This window comes from Syngnathoides biaculeatus, chromosome 11, assembly GCF_019802595.1.
Source record: "Syngnathoides biaculeatus isolate LvHL_M chromosome 11, ASM1980259v1, whole genome shotgun sequence".
Taxonomy (NCBI): domain Eukaryota; kingdom Metazoa; phylum Chordata; class Actinopteri; order Syngnathiformes; family Syngnathidae; genus Syngnathoides; species Syngnathoides biaculeatus.
This window is the reverse complement of record NC_084650.1, coordinates 18982264-19003792: the sequence shown is the minus strand read 5'-3', so window position 1 is coordinate 19003792 and position 21529 is coordinate 18982264. Positions and strand designations below refer to the sequence as shown.

Here is a 21529-nt window from a genome sequence, read left to right as displayed (position 1 = left end):
TCACAGTTTGGCGAGAAAGAGTCATTGGAACCCAAGTGATCTTTTTTTCTGATATTTTGAAATTTACATGTGAAAAAAAAAACATGAACATTCTGCCATTAAATTTGCACAGATGGGAGTGTTGTTGTTTTTTTTTAAAAGAAGGGGAAAAAACTGGTAGAGAAAACCTGAGAAGCATGCAGGTAAAGGTAAGTGAATCACTGGAGGAGAAAACAAGATGCTGCAGGCGAGTGACGGATTGATGAAGAGAAGACAAGCTCAGGGATAGACGGATAAAAGGCTTTTCATTCTCCGTTTTTAATGCTCAGTAGTCTTGTTTAGGTCGCTCACTGAGAAATGTGTCGGGTGTGTGCGTGAAGTGAGAATTACAGACAGATCAGTGAGGTCTTTTGTGTCTGGAGGTGAACTTGGAACAACACAGACACACACACAAATTACAATAACCCTGAGATTTTGAAATCCAAAAGTGTGTTGCATCATACAGATCACACCTGAGTTTGCTCCATTTTTATTTATTTTAACCAACCTGCTATACACTGCTTGAAGTCTTATCGTTTCTGGCTGATTGTTTTGTTCACTTTTACATTTTGTCAGTTCACTCCACACATTGAGGTAGCCTTAGGCAGTGTCTACAACCCACAAAATTTGATCAGGTAGTGCAGTTCAACCAGGATGGCATGTCAATGCGACCCCGTGGCAAGAGGGTTTGCCGTGTCTCTGAGCACAGTGTCGAGACCATACAAGAAATACCAGGAGATGAGCCAGAGTATCAGGAGATGTGGAAGGGGCCCAAGGAGGCAGCAGGAATGTTACTTGATGCTTTTGGCCAAGGAGGAACAGGAGCAGCACTGCCAGAGCACTGCAAAATGACCTCCACCAGATCGGTAATGTCAAAGTTTCTGCTCAGACTGTTAGAAGGAGGTGTAAGGGCCCAACATCCACAAGTGGGTCCTCTGCTTACAGCATACACTGTACAGGTCAATTGGCATTTTCCAGAAAACACCAAGATTGGCAGATTGTCTATGCTCTTCACGAATGAAATCCAGTTGACACTGATCACACAGAGTCTGGAGATGCTGTGGAGAACATTCTCTGGCCTGCAACATCCTCCAGGAAGTGGTGGTTAGTGGTGGGTCTGTAACGGTGTCGGGAAGCATTTCTTTGGAAGGCCACACACCCCTCTGTGCCAGAGGTACCCTGACTGCCATTGGTTATCGGAATGAGATCCTGAGACCTATTGTGAGATCATATTACGGTGCAATAGGGCCTGGGTTCCTTCTGATGCATGACAATTCTAGGCTTCATTTGGCTGGAGTGAGTCAGCTGTTCCTGTATGTTGAAATTATTGATGCAATGGAATAGCCTGCCCACTCTCCAAACCCTAAACCAGTCCAGAACCTCCTGGATATGTGTCACATTTTGAACCACAGACTGTCCAGCATCTAAGTAACGCCTAATCCATATCTGTGAGGAAAACCTTCAGGAGAAACGTCATCAGGTGCATGGCCAGGAGTTGTAGGAGGTCGCAAAGGCACATAGAGGTCACATAATTTCATTTAACCGCCACTACTATGTCATGCTGGATCTGGAAATCCCACATGATGTTAGCCTGGATGTTCTCAACCAAATGATATAGTGTCTGGATTCTTGATTGTTGGCTCTCCAGTCCATATTTTGCACAGACTTTCTGGTACACCATTCCTGCTACCTGGTTATGACACACCATGTTTGTGTACATATAATAATTTGAGAATATTTTTATTCACACCTGCTCACTAAATAAAAATATCCATGAACAGAATGACGTGGCATTGGGAAGGCTACACCTTGTTTGAAAGTCAATGTAACTTGTCTTATTCAGTAAGTTTCTTTCGGCTTGTCCCTTTCGGGGTCGCCACAGCGTGTCATCTCAGATGAACGCACATATGTTTGGCACAATTTTTACGCCGGATGCCCTTCCTGACGCAACCCTTCTCAGGGAGTGGAGGCCCCAGTGGGATACGAACCCACAACCCCTGGTTTATCAAACCAGTGCTCTAACCACTGAGCTACAGGGCCTCCAACTTGTCTTATTCAGTGATCTTATTTAACTTTTATTAATCTACAATAAAGTAATTGTGAAGATTATAATTTGCAATGCCGATAAGATAAGATAATGCCGATATTCCAGACTGTTTATCTATTTGTGCCCTGCTATTAACTGCCAAACAGTACAGGCTGTACCACATCTCTCGCCTGAAGTCAGCTGGGATAGGCTCCAGCTCACCCACAACCATAATGCGGATGAGCAGTATCGAAAGATGAACAAATTACACTGTAACAGCGTTTTTTTTTTTTTTTTTTCTGTGTGTGTGAGATTTGTCAGAGCAACCTGAGTTTCAACATTGTCATTAGCTCTGGATGTTTGCTGTCCTTTTAGGAACTCTACTTACTGCATGAAGGTGTCCATGTCCATGACTGTGGAGGAGAGTGATGAGGGAAAATGCTTCAGCAGCAACATCCGCTATCTAGAGAAAGCCGAGATTACTCACAGCAAAATGATCACATGTCGCGATATAGACGACTATTTGGCTCCGTATAAACAACCTCAAATGGCCTGGTACAAGGTATGTCGCATGAGCACATGAGATGAGAGTAACTTAGCCCTTCTCTTGCTGTTTGATGAGTCCGATGTCTGTCTTCCCAGGAGTGCGAGCGAGTTGAATGGAGAAGCTCAATTATCGTCAACAATACACACATCTGGATCCCTGAGGTGGATGAGGAAGATGGGGGGAATTATACCTGTGAGTTGCAGTATGGATCCCGACTGGTGCGGAGGACAACAGAGCTCAAAGTCACAGGTAGAACACAGTGCATTGGTTAGGGTTGGGGTTAAGGTTAGGATAGGCAGATGGATGGGAGCAATGTTACCTCTAAGCTGTGCAACTGCGCATTTGCGCACTTGTCGCACACTCTCAGCGCAGAGGAAAACAGATGCAGCACAGTTAACTACAGCTTGACTACAGCTTTTTTTTTAATACGGCAGAACACTGCCTCTCACAAAGAGTTGCTGCTCGACCACAGCAGGCCACACACTCTACTTCCTTGTTTACATGACACTGCTCCCCTCCATTTTAAAGGCGTATACTCATAATTACAAACACCGGGGTATGTGAATAATAGAAGAAAAAGTGGTGAAACTGGATGAGATTTTCTTTTTTTTTTTTTGAGTGAAAAAGTTCTGGTCTGAAGCCAAAGTAGAAAGTGCAGGATGAGATGGTGTGTAATGTTAAAATTCTACCTTGGCACAGCCCGGTTGAGGATCAAAGCACAGACGATACATTGCCCAAAAAGCTAATTCTATATTTTATATATAGGAGGCAACTGTTAAAACTGTTTTGGAGCATTATTCAACTTTCAACATGGATGCAAAAGGTATTCTGCAAGCAATAATTCAGTTTTACACTAAGTAAAACAGGCAGGGATATACCACTGTGGGTTAAAAATAAATGAAACAAAGTAGTAAGCGACATTTCAAATTTATAGTTAATAGTTGACCTGGTATGTATTTGTATTGTATTTTTAGTGTAACTTTGCAAAAACACAAAATTGTTCTTAAAAATGTTCTGATGGAAATGTAATCTGAACTTTTAATGAGGCATGTAACTTCAATGGATGACACTGATTGACCGCAGTGCCTACATCTGATGTTGCTCACAGTGGTCAAAAAGAGCGCTCACGGCCTTTGTGTGGTTTCTCAGACACATCAAAAATTAGAGGGAACATTGGATGGCAGTACATTTCAAAAACTGCCTTTTGGTGAAAGCTATTCTATTTGATTCTATTGTATTCTAATCTCTTGTTTTGGAATAATCAAGGTGACATTCAAACAAAATGTCAGGAAAATGCATTTTGTCAGTCTGCAATCAAGTGTTTAAATGATGTTTTATCCAGCTCTCTATAGCTGCACCATCCATTATTGGACAGATGCACCCACTTAGTAATGCATCATCATTACTTAAACCACTTTAAATGTTACCATATTCCATCTTCAAACCTCCGTCTTCCAACACTGCATTACTGGCTCGATTTATCTACTTAGTATCTTCGTCACATTCCTGGATGAAACATACATTGTTTTGAGCTTCATTGCCTTTTGACTTAAGTCTGAGTTGGCAGTAACATCTAACTTCCATCTGCAGTTTAGTGTTCTGCCTAAGTGTGTCTGCGAAGGGATAAGGATTGCAGTGCTCGCAATTCAATCTGTGTCTTCTTGGGTTTTCTTTTGGGGTGTGCAATTTAAATATGTTGCCTTTAAGCGATGACAGCACGCTGACGTATTCTTCGCCAAAAGCTTGAAATTGAACAATTGTCGACCAGTTGCCATGTAGCTGATTTTGTGGAATAATCATCACAATTAAACAATGCTCAGTGCTGTTATGATATTTATTTTGGAACACTTTCTAATTTCTGTTTATTCGTTCCTGTTTCCTCTGATTTGAAAGAACTCTCAGGCTGATGTTTTGCAAACAAATGACTTATTTGTTTTTTCTGTGACTGGTGTTTTGTATTTGAGTCACAGCTGCTGTTTGTCAATGTGCAGTGAGTGCAGATGTAGGCTGCTGCATTAGATTGCTAGTGAGCCGCTGACTGGATTGCCACCATATTTTTTTTACACTTAAGATTAAAAGATACCAGTTTTTGTGCATTTTCAATGACATGACTATGTGCATGGTTTCATGTATTGCTTGTGTGAGTTAATGCTAAAGAATGAGATGAGTTAGGCGCATCAGTGACAGTACCATCTCATTTGTGATTAAATTTAAGAGATTTTAAAAAGTTTTATTCTGTTTAACCTATTACTAAAGTTCTGTTTGTACTTTTATGACAATAATTCATTTTAAGCGGATGAATCAATCCCAGGTTGACCAGCCTTTGAGAACAGATTGGGGGTTCCCCCTTATAGATTACCATATTTGGACAAGCAGTCATTCTTGGTCCATCGTATAACATCACAGAAATTAAAGATTTGCCCCAGATATGTAGATTTTGTCGATGTAAAAATGTATTTAACAAGTAAAATTGGAAAATCCATCCACCCATTCAATCATTTTCGAGACGACTTATCCTCACTAGTGTCACAAAGCTTATCCCAGGTGGTTTTCGGTGAGAGACGTGGTAGACCCTGATCTGGTAGTCAGCCAAACGGAAGGCATAAATGGACAATCCAGCGTTCACACTCACATTCCCACCTATGCCAATTTAGAGTTGTTAATTAACCGAAGAAGCAAATAGAATGTGTGAGAAAGGTCACGTAAGCTTGCGGAGAACACGCAAACTGCACACAGGAAGGCCGGATTCAAGCCCCACAAACTGTGGGTCGGATATGCTTGCCACTTTCTCACCATGCTTCTTCCAAAAATGAAAAAACAAATACTTTCTTTGTGAAGATTGATACCCTGCTCTGGTATTAAGTATTCAGGAATGTTTATCTTAATCCCATTTTGGCATCTTTTAACTTACTGCGATGCAATTAAACATATTTAGCAGATATACGGGGGAAAAAAAGAAAATAACAGAGGACAGAGTTTGTGGCTGACAACTAATTTCTGGACATTCCCACCTTGGAGCCATAAATCATCGTAACCATGTCACTGATACGTGAGCTAAAGGCCAGAGATGTACTGGAGCAACAAACAGACCCACCTGCTCAATTAACCAGTCAGTCAACAGAATTTTTTAAAAATTTTATTTAGCTAATCTTATAATACGATGAGTGCATCTGTAACTTTCCTTTGGGGCGCTACGTGTTCCCAAGCGGTCTTCAGCCAAGAGCAGTTCAACAACATGTGATATTTTTATTTAAAATCCATATAATGTATATAAGCTACGAGAAAACTCTAACACTTGTTTACTGTCTGATGTACAATTCTTTGAATTACAAGTTTTTCATGCTAAGGGGGATGATGGTAAAACGAGTTGTAAAAAAAATTGTAAAAAAAATAATTTGTCAAAAATGTCAGTTTATACAGCATGCATACAATTCTGCATTTGGAGCACAAGCTTAGATGGTAGTGACACCGGTTGGGCTTGAGAAACTCAAAGTAAAACTTGGAAAAGTAAAATCAGTAGTAAAAAAAAAAAAAAAACATTCAACTCAATCTGAGATAAAGATATGTACAAAGCCCCTAAAGGGACATTGGAAAAAAAACTGACTGGTTTCTCATTGTAATGAATAACTTGCTCATTACAATGAGAAACTTATTACAATGAGAAAGTTTCTCAGTACAATGAGAAAACTTTTTTTTTTTTTCCAATGTCCCTTTAGGGGCTCCATACATATGAATCCCCCAAATGATACATTTTTCTTATACTTTATCATTGCATTGAGCACAAACTGAAGGAATCTGGCGAGAGCATCTATAAAAGCGAAAGTGTGGTCATCCCAACTACTGTATCTCCGGTCAGATCTGCCCAAAGTCGCACAGCAGCTCGGCCTTTTCCCCTGCCACAGAGGTGACATTCGCGTGGCTCGATTTAGCTTCCACAGGTGATGAGCCCGTGGGAAGAGAACCACGATGCCTCTCCGGGCTGTGCATGGCCAGGGAACACCGCCACTCACCTTCGATCTCCACCTCGAGGCCTCGCTCCTGAGGGGCCTCGAGGTGGCCACGTCCGTGTGTTTTTCATCACTGGGTGATCTTCGAACCGTACATTGTGTGGTCCCTCACTTAAATCCTGGTCCATCAGAATTATAAAGACAACATTCACTCACGCCTTTTGCCTTGGATCCCGTCATCAGGGATTTCATCTTGAGACTCTCTGACGATGTTTTACTTGAATGAGTCAGCCTCTTAAGACATCTGCCAGTGTCTAGCAAGGCTAAACATCTTTATCCTTGATCCTTTAGCTGGTTGTGCGTCTTTTAGCAACAGCTTTTAATCACTGCGCTTTCAACATTAAATCGAAGATTGTAGAAAAGACAAGCCTGTGGATCAGCTGGCGGCTATGCTGTTGATTCCTGCAAACACTACTGTTGGACTGGTGTGCCGGAATTAGTTCCAAACTTGTGCAACCAGAAAATGTTCACTAGGATTTACCCCTGATTTGCTTTATCCACATTCAGCTTTTAATTACCAGATGTGCCTCGAGGAAGTGGGCTAATCTTGCCGTGTGCAAAGCATATATGCAGTAGACCTATGTTGAATTCACCAAAATGGCATTTTTTAATAAGTACATAACACAGAATTTCTAAAGGCTGGACATTGTGAGCCTGCTCATTATTGCAGGGGTTATCGTATGTGCAACTGGAAATTGTATTTTTTAAATTTCAGTTAATATTTTCTCACTGGGTGAATCGAAAGCCATTCAACAAACATGTTTTTGGTGTTATGGTCTGTTTTGTTTATCACAAGGTTTGAATTGTGGATGAGTGTACTACTCTTCTCACTCCTCAATGGGATTTCTGAATTTTAATGGATGAGTTGCAAGATGGTGTACACAATTTGTTGAGATTTGGATAGAAACCTGATTAAGGGTCTTGATACACTTCCTGCAGTGGCGTAGCATTACAGGGAGTCCTCGAGATAAGGCGGTCCCGACCAAAGGCGTTTTGACTTTACCATGCCCGTGCCACGTCTTCCATTTTGTCTGGCTAATGCTTGTCCATGTTGGTGCGTCAGGAGTATCTTTGCATTTTTCGCCCTCCTTTTTAGACATTATTGCCTCAAAGAAGAAAGCTGTGTCTTTTAGCAATGCTTCTGCAACCAAAAGAAAACCGATAACCACGGAATGGAAGTTCAAGATTAGAGAATGGAGGGACACCAACACCACCAAGGCTTCAGTCAGTCGACTGTGGTGACAATTATTAAAGACAAAGCCTGTATTTTAGTACATGTGAAGGGTTCTGTTCCTATGTCGAATACAGTGATCACAAAACAAGGTTCTTTGATACTTGTCGAGATGGAGAGGATTGAGGACCAGGTTCCTTCGCAATAGCTCAGCACAGCCTTCCCTTCTTCTTCTTCTCCATCCACCTCTCAGGAGTAATGCTAAGTACGTCATCTTGTTTATTTCAATGTATTTGTTTTTTTATACAAAGTATTTTGATGTAAATTCTGACTTTAATGGTGGAATCCGACTTAAGTCGAAATTCGAGTTAAGTCGCTACTGTAGGAATGGATCTCAGTCGTAGACCGAGGACTCCCTTGTACTACAGTTGTACACATAAGACAGCCACGGCAACAGAAAAACTGGCTCTTTTTTTTATGATCAGTGTATATATTTTTCAACTGGAACGATCAGGTTCGAACCCAGATTGCCATGCCGTCCCCATCAAGATTGCTGCCCTTTGCGGTCACACACATCACACATGCCGATTGGCTCCACTGCACATGCCAGAGGAATAAAAATCTTAAAGTAAGATCTAATCCTGTAAATGTTCGCCATTTTTCAGGCAAAGGGAACATTATCATCAAATCTTCTCCTTAACATCCCGGAATGTACTGCAGCAAATCTTTCTCAGACGTTCTGTCCCTCCATTTCCTGCTCTCGCTAGCCATAACCCATTTGAGAAGACAAAAACAAAACAAAAGAATTCTCATGCATTTTTCAGAGCTGTCTTGAGCTAAAATGCGCATCGGTGAAGGATACAGCCATTTGATTAAATTTGAGAGTCGCTGTTTTGAAGCATGGAAGAGTTTGCATCGATTGATTTGAGCGAAAAACAAAGACAGGATTACGGCAGTGCAAAAAAGTTTTAAAACCTCATTGGAAAATGTACAGCCCAACACTACAGTACAAATGCAGACAGGTCCTTCGCTCTTAGACAATTCTTAATTTAAAACAAAGTCTTTCTCTTCCAGACCACTACTCTGTCCGGATTGCTTACCATCTCACGGTTCCTTATTTGTCCCTTGATTGCCAACTTTTTGCTTCCCATTGTCTCCCTTTCTTAATGATACGCCACCCTTTTTTTTCCTCTCTCTGCCTTTCCTGTTTTTCAGTTTTGTCTTTCTTCATGGGACTTCACTTCTCTCACACTCCTTCATTTGACACATTATCAAAAGGACACACCATGTAATGAGAGTATTCGAATGCGTGTGTGTGTCTGTCTGTGTGTCTGTGTGTGTGTGTGGATTTGGGTGCACATTCGGCCTGTGACCTACTTAGAGATTCACCTCCTAATACATTGTGAAATTGTCTCTGTTCTCCAAAGGATGGAAATAAGATTATTACTCTGCTAATACTACTTTCTCTCTCTCTCTCTCTCTCTCTCTCTCTCTCTCTCTCTCTCTCTTTCTCTCTATTCTGTCATTGTTTGCAATATTTGTGAGGCTTATTTAAAAGTAAAGAGGTCAGGGGTCATTCACGGCAATATATTAAAGACACGTGAAGCCCGTTTTAGCATTCGGTGCCAGACGTCGCATCCCCAAATAACGTTCCTGCAGTTCAGGGTCTAGCTATATTTTACCTCCAAAGTGGTTTCTTGACCTGACAACGATGATAGATTTTATGAATAATTGTCAAATATATATTTTGTGTGCTTATGAAGAAATAAAGTGTATTGAAATAAATTTCCAAAGAAGACATTTATTTTAAAAAAGTCGTCAATTTTATTCATCTATCAATGCGTTATTTTTATCGCACTTATACTCATTAAGGCCACAGGTGAACCGGCGACTGTCCCATCTGACTTTGGGCAAAAGGCAGCGTACACCCTGGACTGGTCAGCCAGTGGTAGTGCACAAATTGATAAACCAGCATTCAGATTCACATACACACTTTTGAAGATCTTGGCTTCTTCATGTTCCTGGAATGTGGGAGAAAGCTTCAGCACCCTCAGAAAACCCATGCAAGCCAAGTCATGCAAACTTTACAGAATAAGGCCAAGAATAGAACTCTGAAGCTACATAAAAGCTGCAAGGCAGAGATGCAAATTCCTGTGCTGCCTGTCAAATTTGTTTTTAAAGTAATATTTTTTTTTTTAAGTTGCCACATATTGGGTGAAATTTCAGTCTAGCTAAATTATTGTCACTCACGCTTGTGACTCATTCTGCAAAATGTTATCTTTTGGAGGGGAAAAAAAAAGAAAAACAAATTTGTCACATACATTTCATTCCTTCGGGCACTCCGGTTTCTTCCCACATCCCAAACACATGCAACATTAGTTGGACACTCTAAATTGCTCCTACGTGTGATTGTGAATGCGAGTGGTTGTTTGTCTCCATGTGCCCTGCGATTGGCCGGCAACCAGTTCAGGGTGTACCCCGCCTCCAGCCCGTTGACGACTGGGATAGGCTCCATTACACCCCGTGACCCTTGTGAAGATAAGCGGCTAAAAAAAATGGATAGATGGATGGACATTTCTTTGATGATAAATGTGCTAAACACTTTAGAAATGATCACCACAAAATATCTTTCATGTTAACTCCCTGACTCTAAAAATATTCTGATCCGATACAATGAATGCATGTTGCTTTTGGTTACCCACATAAGACAAAATACTGTAGAAATTTAAAATGACATTACACAGAGAAAATGATGTTTGATTTCAAGAAGTAACAAACGAGGTTTTTCTTATATCAAGTTTTGATTGAACAAAATTCATTCACTGGTCTGGAAAAGAGAAATGTCAAAAGGTTCATTATGTACACATTCACGCAAGATTAATTTTTCCATTGATGTTGAAGACACTTTTTTTTTTCCTCACCTTCAGAACAAACACACACGCACGCATACACGTAAAAGTGAGAAATCCCAGAGGTCAAGTTAATTGCAGTTGGCACTTTTCTTGTACGGACACTTCTGTCTCTCACACATCGATACCTCTGCAAAGAAGTAAAGCACAAAAGAACAATAGTGCTGCAAAAACAAGTTTGGGTGAATAAAATTGGAGCAATTATGCAAATGCTTGCACGGTTTGCTTCACAAGACTAAATAACATGCTGTTGGCCTCAAATGAACCTTGGCAAACTTTGTGTTGATCTGTGTCTTCACAATGTTCCTGCACTTTTTGTTTGCAGCGGTGAGGAGCAAAACGTGTCGAATAATTGATCAAGCAGACGGAACGTTCGCGTTAACTTCATTATGGAGTCGGGAAAACTTTTTAAATGCGTTACTGGAAAATGGATTCTGCATTAGATGTTGGAAAAAAAAAAAGATCACATAAGGTTACCATAGAAACTGGTTATCATTCATCATTTTTAACGCATTCGTGGGCAGCGTCCCATTTTTTGGGACATCATGATTTTCACGCATTATATCCTTCAGTATATCAAAATATTTAGGTTGGGTTAGGTTTAATCTGAAGACATAATTTGGTATCAGGAGAGGATAACTCATCGGTCAAAGTTATCAGAGAGTTATTTCCCTTTCCTCCCTGACCCAACATGGCTGCCTCAAGTACACATGGCACGTTTTCCAAGACAAGAAAGGGAGAAAGGTCAGTATGCAACCAAGTATGTCTTCAAAATGCTAATCCATCATTGTTCTTAATGTGTAAGTGTCGTTCTAGAATAAGAATTCATTAATTAAAGATATCTCTAGTATGTACCACTTCACAGAAATGATAACATACTTGTCCCAGTTTTGGGACGGCCCGCAAGAGGGTACATCTTTTTTGCCCTTTGTTTTATGCGTTAAACGAAAAAGAAGTATTTCCTTGACTGTGGCCTGTTAGGAGACTTTTATCTCGATAAGGCAAAAAAATTGCCGCCCAGTAGATGAATGGGTTAAGTTTATTTTTATGGTAAACGCCACAATGGAGAGCTATGTGAGCTAACAATTTACATTGTATCCGTCCAACTTGTTATGCTTATCCATGGTCGGGTCGAGGATGGAGGCGGCGGTTTAGGCAGGGAAGCCCAGACCTCCCACTTCGTCTCGCTCTTCTGTGGGAGTCCCAAGGTGTTCCCAGGCTAGCTGAGAGACTCTACGTCAAGGTCGACCTGACTAGATTGGCCGTCACCCAGCGTTCTACACGCTAGAGGCTGACACGACAGTGGATGTTGAGTCACGCTCTCTCCCACTGACGTTGATCTCACTCCTTCCCAATTCGAAGTGATTTAAAAAACAAATTAAAAATCCCGCCCAATACCATATTCAGGGGGTGGAGGGGGTGAATCTCACTCCCACAACGGGAGCTGAGCCGAGGCCACAAGCAGAGTTGAAAGTGTGTGAATGGTCAATATGTCGATGTGTGAGGCGACGATCAACAGCTAAGAGTAATCAGTCATTTGGGTCAAGCTGACCTTTTCCTGACGGTCGCGTTGGACCGATGGGCGGTTTCTGATACGGGCGATATGGGCAGCTGTCCACGGCGGCCTTCTCAGTGGGACAACGCTTCCCGGCCCCATTCCACCCCCGTTGACTCTCACCCCATTTTAGGAATGTCGTACAGGGCGCGTGGTTTCCGGAGTCATTTTTCCATCGGCAACGTTTGGAATGTGTGCGGGGAGATAAATAAGAGGAGGAGAGGAGATGAAATGTGACATAGATCATTAAACTGGACTTAATGAAGCCTGTTTGCCTTGATAATCACCCATTTCATTCACGACTCCTTTACGACACTTACCACTCAAACACACAAATACTCTTCCTGTCCGTGACCATGGTGTGAGACATTAGGTTAGACGAGAATGTGAATAATGAGCCAAGAATTAATTATAGACAATTACAAGTACCCTTACTGCCTTTGATTTAGTCACTCCTTCCTCAGTCATCTTAGTTTTTAAACACAGACCACATGAAGAATGAAAGAACCTTTGTATACGTAAACATTAATTAAGAGTTAATCGTGTGTGACAACCTGCAACCGCATTAGTTTATGGGAGTTCTCGATGTATGTACTTAAAAAAAAACATTTATGACACATACTCTTTTAATAGTGGCATGTACTGTGGTACAATATATAGGATTAAGTGCAATAAAACATTGGTCTTATATTTATTGAGGAAACACAGGAGTTTAAAACGTGTGAAAATATATCTAAGAGCCTTTTTCCTTCACTGACAGGAATCCAAATTCCAGCCTCATGCACATTTTTGCCCTCAATTACTGTAAATAACCGAATTACACAGATTGGTGAGCTAATATTTGTTCAATGGGCCACGAGATGATTTATTAATGGAATGTGTGCAACTGAACATTTGTTGACTGAATGCCAGCATGATGGAAATAATCCAGAGTAGACAAGAGGTGGGCAATTTTAGAGAATAAAAAAATATATATATTTCCAAATGTTCATACCTTGCAACGGATCCTGAGATTTCTGGTCCTTTCTGATGAACTACTTTGTGTTCTTCCACCTGCCACCACATATGGGGTAGACAGGGAAGACTCACGTTTGGGGAACTGCCGAGTGGCAGCGAAGGACTCTGGAGCAATTGTCAGGGAGACCAGACTGTAGCAGACTTTGCTATTGACATGTGCACCAAGTCCTGTCACGGTGACTGGAATTCACTGGCCGTCTGTGACGCTTTTCTCCGGCGTCTGGTTCAATCAAGTATGAACTGGCTGGGTACCGAAGTGGATCTGCCCATAAGGCTCAGAGATGCCAGAAGAAGCAGGTTATGATGGGTCATCGACCGCCAACCCTCACTCGGAGACCCTCTTTTGCCACCACTTCCACCATTAAGTTTAGTATTTAATTATAATCATAATCTATTCATTGTCTTCCTGCATTATATCTCTCTCTCTCTCCCTTCCTCCGCGCCTCTGTGGACTTTATTTAGCAGCCTATTGCATGATTCAGATTACCTTGTTTGAATCGGCTTTGTGCTATTTTTTGATCCAGATCCTCACCCATATAAATCATTCACCTGAAATACAGAGCTGGACAAAATATCCAAATAATTTCCGACCTATTCCATCATTGTCCATCACCCAAAAACTAGAAAATGTAAATGGTGAAGTTCCGTTTTCTTGTTGACTGACTAACGCCTTTTGGACAATGCAACACAGTTATTACATTCAAGTCATACATTTAGTGCATTGGTCAAATGTTTAGCACATCTGCCACGCAGTTCTGACATTGTGGGTTTGAATCCAGGTTCCACTCTTCCTGTGTGAACTTTTGTTCTCCCCGTGCTTGTGTGGGTTTTACCCAAGAACTTCTGTTTCATCCCAAATTCCCAAAACATACATTAGCTTTCTCGAGAAAACAAAACTGTCCCCAGTTGTGATTGTGAGGGTCAACGGCACTTTATTTACACGTGCCCTGCAACTGACTGGCAACCAGTACTGCGTGTACTCCGCATCGCTTACAAAATCCTGCCGGGATGGGCTCCAACACACTCTTAACACGAGTGAGGATCAGCAATATAGAAGATGGATAGATGGATTCAGTGCATTGAATTCTTCCCTCTCCAATTAATTAAACCTAAATCACTGTTGCTATGGCATCGCCATTTTGTGTTTGCACGGTCAATCTTATAATTTATCGTGTGTGTGTGTATGAAAGAGAGAGAGAAAGTGAGAGAGAGTGATTTTGGGGGTTATGCTAGTAGTTCTAAGATGAATTCCTTGTGTCCTGGTCTCATGTATCAGACTAAAATGGAACACGTAGAAATATTGTTCCAAGTCCAGAAGTGAAAGCAGAAAAAAAGAGAGAAGATGGTGTGCGTGAATGCATGCGTGTAAAGTTTTTTTTTTTTTTTTTTTTTTCTCTAGCTGCTCTCATCCACATGTTGTTTTTCCATCAGCGTGTCATACACTGAGGATGAGAAATTCTGACACCCATTCAATTAACTGCCAGCTTGATCCACACAAATTTGTTCTGACTTTGACGAGCGGTACAACAAACACAGCAGAGACAGGAGCAGAAAAGAGTGGAATATCGATTTGGGTGGACCGTAGTAAATAGTCAGTGTGTAATGCCTATTGATGGACATGGCCAAAATAAATTTTTACTGCGTTTAGTCATTGGAATACAAATTTTAAATAATGTAATGAAAAAAATCATGTAGTTTTCCATTATGAAACTCAGGTGTCTCCTGAGAACAATGATAGAAGAGTAATAAGGATTTTCAGATACAGTTGCTTCATTTTGAGCCTGAATGGTTCATCCATAAGTCAAAATACGAGTACATTGGCTCTGTTTTTGTGCAGTGATGAAAATGTTACAGTGAGCAAATTTAGAAATTTGCCATTTCCCAGCTATTAGAAAGAGACGTCACTTTGAGCTAAATTTCATCATTTGAGCAAAGAGCAACCGAATACATCAGTTGAATTTGAAATGAGCCTTGAACTTTCGACCTATCACAGACTGTAAATCAAGTCGACTATTCATGGAGACTAAATGGTATGTTTAACTGCATCTTTAACATCCGGAAAATATAAATGTTTGGTGGAAAATATGACCGCAGACTTGACTGAAACAGTATTTATGAGTATGATTATTTAGCAGAATTTACAGTAGATCAGTGTTGATCATTTAAAACAGAATAAACCCTGTCTGTTTGTAATCGGAGACTATGGTTAGCAGTCAGAAAAGGGTGGCGTGCCCTCTCCAGGTCGGGGATGAGATCCTGCCCCAAGTGGAGGAGTTCAAGTATCTTGGGGTCTTGTTCACGAGTGAGGGAAGAATGGAGCGGGAGATCAACAGACGGATCGGTGCAGGGTCTGGAGTGACGCGGACTTTGTATTGGTTCGTTGTGGTATAGAGGGAGCTAAATCGAAAGGCTAAGCTCTCAATTTACCAGTCGATCTACGTTCCTACCCTCATCTATGATCACGGGCTGTGGGTCGTGACCGAAAGAGCAAGATCCTGGATACAAGCGGCCGAAATGAGTTTCCTCCGCAGGGTGTCCGGGCTCTCAGAGATTGGGTGAGAAGCTCGGTCATCCGGGAGGGGCTCAGTGTCGAGCCGCTGCTCCTCTGCATTGAGAGGAGCCAGATGAGGTGACTGGGGCATCTGATTCGGATAACTCCTGGAAGTGTTCCGGGCATGTCCCACCAGAAAGAGACCCCGAGGACGACCCAGGACACGCTGGAGAGACTATGTCTCTCGGCTGGCTTGGGAACGCCTCGGGATCCCACCAGAAGAGCTGGAAGAAGTGGCTGGGGAAAGGGAAGTTTGGGTATGCCTGCTGAAGCTACTTCCCCCGCGACCCAACCTGGAGAAGCGGTAGATGATGGATGGGTGGATGGATGGGATGTTTGTAAATGTGCTTCATTAACTACATTATATTTCGCTTTTTCTTAGTTTGAACGTCACATGTTAAGATGAGTTGGCTTTTTTGCACATATGGAGACCAGAATGGCGCCACCAGTTTCATTCAATAAGTGTTTTGTTTTTCATTTATTCATCTTTACACATTGGAGAGCACATTTTGCAAATTGGTGGCTGCCTAAAAACAAACAGATCATTGAGGAAAAACGCAAGGGCAATAAATCCAAAAACTAACTTAAGAGGAGTCACAGCAAAGTTACAAGTAGTGAGCCCATTATTGGATACAAATAGCCCAAATCTCTGTGGATAATGAGGGTACAGTCTTCTAATAGAGTAGTGGAAGACAACGCCTCAGGGGGAGATAGAAGTGAGCCAGTGAAAATATAAATGATTATTTTCATTTTGTTGTGTTGTTTTTTCTTGTTCGCCCAACTAAACAAATTGAGGTTTCCTCACAATCTCCAACTGTTTTGCTCCTGGAAATTGTTCGACTGGAAACAGGACTGCCTTTCTAAAACCGCCATTCACCGAGCGAAGCAACTGAACCCTCACGCAGTCTTGATGGTTCTGGAACTACTTTTCATGGGTAGCCCACCACTGGCAACTCGTTTTACTACGATTCACAGCTTGAATCGCAGGTCGCAATGTCACAGACAATCAAAAATTCCACAGTGTATCACATGATCTTTCACAACAGAAATGAGATTTCCAGGCATGAAGTGAGATCCAGTCGGCCACTGCTTGGTTACATGCATTATCTAATGTACTGTATATTGTGTATGTAACTATACTGAATTCATAATTTCTTAATTAACTGTGGTTAAAAAGTGACATGTGGTGAGTCTCTGTTGCCGAAATGCAAAACCAGTCATTTGTTATTATTATACTAGAGGGATAGCAGGGAGGGCATTTCACATCTTCTGTGACAATGGACCTTTCTGATGGCGATCTTAAGCTCCGACCCCTTAGACATGTCCCACAAGCTTCCAAAATGGAGCTTGAACAGAACACGTTTGAAGTCTATTCTCTATCGCGTATTCCAGATAATATTGGGTATGTTTTTTCCAAATGCGTCAGACTTGTCCAAGAGAGCTCAACAGAGAGGTCTCAACTATTTTACGCAAGGATATGTACACTGAGTTAAGCTTTTGGACGGAGCAGGACACAATGTCAGAGTTACAGAAAAGTGTTGGCGATCAATGCAAAAAGGTTTGATGCCCTACAAACTTCATATTGAAGTCCAACAGGATAAAATAGTGAAATCATACTGCACATGTAAAGCAGGGTAAGTACTTTTTACTTGAAAAGATCATGAGTAATATAATTATAGTCTTTATATGTGAGTGGGTGTATTCATTTGACTTGACTCGTAATGGAACCCAGTGCTCTGTCTTAAAAGTTCGATGTGATACAAATAGGCAAATAGATGTTTCTCTTGCATGACGTGGCGGATTTACGTATCACGAACCCGACTCTTCGGCATAAAACATAACACACTTCATTCAGCAGGTCAATGATACACTCACAAAGTGAAACTTGTTCTCCTGCAATGTATAAAGCCCTTATAATAATTCAATCAAACGCAGAGAAGATACTTCTCTCTCACTTACCTTCGAACATACAGCCTGGTGTTTGTTAATATTGTACATGCGGTCTTCTGCGAGCCTTAATCCATCGTAAACACTTTGTCAACTGTGTTTTAGGCGTTGGAAAATGGCTCAATCCTGATGGGTCTTTTTTTGTTGTACGGTGGTCATTGAAATTCATATAAACGATGAATTTTTAATTCTTCATTGTCTCATGAACTTTGGGAAAAACAAGCAGTGAAAATGTTCCAACTAAGAACTTGCGCAGGGTCACAATTAGCTGCCTAGTAATAATCAAGAAAACATGGCTTTAAAGTGCTTTATCCAAAACACGTTGCTCATTTCTGAAATTTCTCTTCAATACCAATGTTTTCCTTGTCTTTCTCCATTGCATATTTCCTCTCATGATATTCCTCTCATGTTAATGTCGTCATGTCTCTTTTCGCTCCAGGCTCTCTCCCACCGCAGGTCCTTGATATCTGCACATCTGTCTTTACGTTTTATTCCCTTGTATTATGCTCCGCCTTCATATCTATCTCTCGTTGCGCTGCTAGATGAATGTCGGACAGATTTTATGGAAAAGTTTTGCTCTGGGTTGTTTACCTAAATAAGAGGGTTGTGTATTCGCCTCTATGTGCGTCGCCTCAGGTGACTTTCAACTACAGGATGCGAGAGGAAAAAATACAAATGCCCCAAGCTTTTTCCAATATATGTCTTGCCCAGCTGCAGCCGTGTGTGTGTGAGCAAAGCAAAACATTACCATCTGTCTAAAGTGTGTCTATACAGAAGATATTTCATGATGCATTTCTGATTTAAATTCATACTCATCTGTAAAACCATCATGATGCACACAAATGGAGAATACACACATGGCCAAAATGCATGAAACAACTGATGATGGTACAGAAACAAACATGAGAACAACAAAAACACAATCAACACCAAAGTTCTTAAACATGACATCCTGTTTTGGAAATTAATTATCGAGGTTTGACTGGGTTGCGAAACCATTGAGTCGTTTTACTTTGCAGGTTTTTTTAGACTCTGGAAAGTCACCATTTTCATGCTTTTGCTTGCTGGCTTGCGTTCTTTGTTAATAAATTTATATTCAGTGTGCGTGAATGGAGTCTTATTTGTAAAGAACCTTTGTAATTAATAGCATTCAAAGCTTTTTACAAAGGTGCCAGATCAACACTCGTATTCACAGACTAATAATGAGGGTTATCAGGAGCGATTAAAGGATCGGTAGGTTGCTCAAGGACACTTCAGCGCATCTCTGAGGGAAATAAGTGTACAATTTGCAACCTTGTTGTTGCAATATAATCCTTAAGTACCAATCATAGGTCAATGAGCGGTTTTTGTAAAGCTCTACTCCAGTCACATGCTGATGACACAACAAAATCTGTTTTCCACCTAACGATTTATCAAAACCAAATATATATACACATTTTAATCACTGTATTTCGCGAAAATAAACAGGAAAGGGTCTGCAGACACATCACTTACTTTATATCCAAAAAGGGATTTCCTCATCTATGGTCCATAAAATCATCTTACGATTCGGTAAGCAGTAAGGCCAAAAACCACCATTGAAAGCCTGTGACCTTTGATCCAAGAAGTAGCATCATTCTGCAAAGGATGTTGGCACATGAGCTCAGGAGCACTTCCAAAAACTTGCGTCGGTTAACACAGTTTGTCGGCCAAATGTGTCAACCAACGAACCAACATACTCATAGCCCTCTCCGGCTCAAACTGGGGCTCGAGTGCCGAGACGCTCACCCTGACGTACAAAGCCATTGGAAGGTCCGTCCTCAACTACGGCACTCCAGTGTGGTCTCCCTTGCTCAAGCCATCGCACTGGAAGAAGCTCCAGACTCGGCAGAACGCCAACCTCAGAGTCACCACCGGCTGCCTGGCCATGGCTAACGAGGACCACCTGCATTGTGAGACCAAAATCCTACCGGTGAAGCAACACAAGAAAGTACTGGCCTGGTTGTATTTGCTACGCTGCCAGCTACCCACGCACCCGTGCCATCAGGTGTCAAACGAACCACCTCAACCGCGCTTAGTTCACCATAACGTCCGTAAATACCGTCAAGACATCAACGAAGACATCCCCACCGACACTGTGTTCGACGAACAAGCCTACCAAGACGGGCTACGTCGGCTCCATCGAACGGCGGTTGAAGACGCGGTGGCCGGCTCCAAACCGGTAGTCATAGTTGGTGGCTACCCTACCCCCGATGTTGACAAAACCAAAATCGATCTTCCGCAGGCAGACAAGATCCAAACTATCGCAATTCCGCTCAGGACGAAGTCGCTTGCTCAATGACTGTATGGCTCAACAATACTATCGTCAACCTCCGCTCGAAATGCGGACAGGGCCCTCACGACACCCAGCACATCTTCAACTGTGCAGCGGCTCCCGCTACGCTGACCCTAATGGACCTGTGGAAACACCCGAAGGAAGTGGCTGCCCTCTTGGAACTAGAAGTTGACTGAACAATGCAATTGCCTGGCTACAACAACAACAGTTTGTCGCTACACCTACAAATGCAAGTCAAAAACTCATCCATGTAAAGCGAAAGGCATTAATCCACAGCAACCACAAAATGCCACCAGCTTTTCTGGAACCATTGTTGTGATGTCCCTCAGTGTTGCAGTTCCTGCGAATGGATCAGTCGCAAAAATGACATCATCATTTGGCCTTCACTTAGCCTTGAGATTCAGTCAGTGAGACAAAGTAATGCTTGAAGTCAGCGGACAGTAGATGTCATTTTGACATCACTACAGTGCGCAGCAATAAAAATTGTCGTGTTTGTTAGACGTGATGGACAGCAGAAACTACTCCACGCTGGGCTTCCGATGCCGTAATGTGTTTTGTTCCACACTGTTCGTGAGTGATGTGTCTGCAGACTGCTTGACACCCCACGTATTTGAAAAAGCATTCAACATTTGATCTGTGTGTACAGACAAGACTATTAGGGCAGCTCAAACACACACACATGCGCGCACACAAAGAATCCAGAATCTGTAATTCATGATGAGAATGTGGTTTGATGTATTCATTTATCAATTAAAATGATACAATCTCAATTTCATATTTTACATAGAGGCTTTTGTTCTCATTTTCTACTTAATATACAGTCAGCCGGGTCCTCCTTTGAGCAATGTTAAGTAATATTGGAAAGGGCCTTGAGGGCGAATACAATTAATTTTGCAACTCTAATTTCCCAACACACCCAAGCGAAGGGGGGAAAAAAAAAAATCTATTAACACAGATCAGTAATGACACACACACACTATTGCATACATATAAGGTCATTGTCGCAGGGATACGTTGATGAAATATTCATGTTTATAAAATAGTACATTTTGTAGCTGCGGTTATACACAGCAATTCATTGTCATGCGTGCAGTCTGTTTAATAAGCTCATTTATTAAAAACGCAATCATAGATACATCCATTTATTGACAGTATGGTTGGGAATGTTGAGTTAATTACATTTTTAACCCAATTCAGTCTCCAGAAATTGAAAAATTAAGCACAGCTTTGTCTATGTGTGTGTGTGTGTGTGCATGTGTATTGGATCTCAGGATTTTACATCTATGTTCGCATTTTCCCTTAACACATAGCACTGACCTCGATAAACGTGTATTAATAAGCTGAATATTCAACATGAAATCTGCTTGCAGCCAAACATAATGCTCGATTATACGTTTCTTTCACATTTTCATGTTATCTGATATTAATGAGGGCAAAAGAGAGAGAGATCCCACTGATAGATTATAC

At 41.5% G+C, this 21529-nt stretch overlaps 1 protein-coding gene across 8 annotated transcripts in view; it reads left to right on the top strand.

Moving 5' to 3' along the window:
- The window catches only part of il1rapl2 (interleukin 1 receptor accessory protein-like 2), a 338297-nt gene that overhangs the window by 251190 nt on the left and 65578 nt on the right, over window positions 1-21529 (top strand). For all 8 annotated transcript variants that reach the window (XM_061834273.1, XM_061834271.1, XM_061834272.1 and 5 more), the window contains 2 exons: window positions 2420-2606; window positions 2687-2840. In XM_061834273.1, coding sequence (XP_061690257.1) covers window positions 2420-2606; window positions 2687-2840 — 341 coding nt within the window. The remainder of the gene's footprint in view (window positions 1-2419; window positions 2607-2686; window positions 2841-21529) is intronic.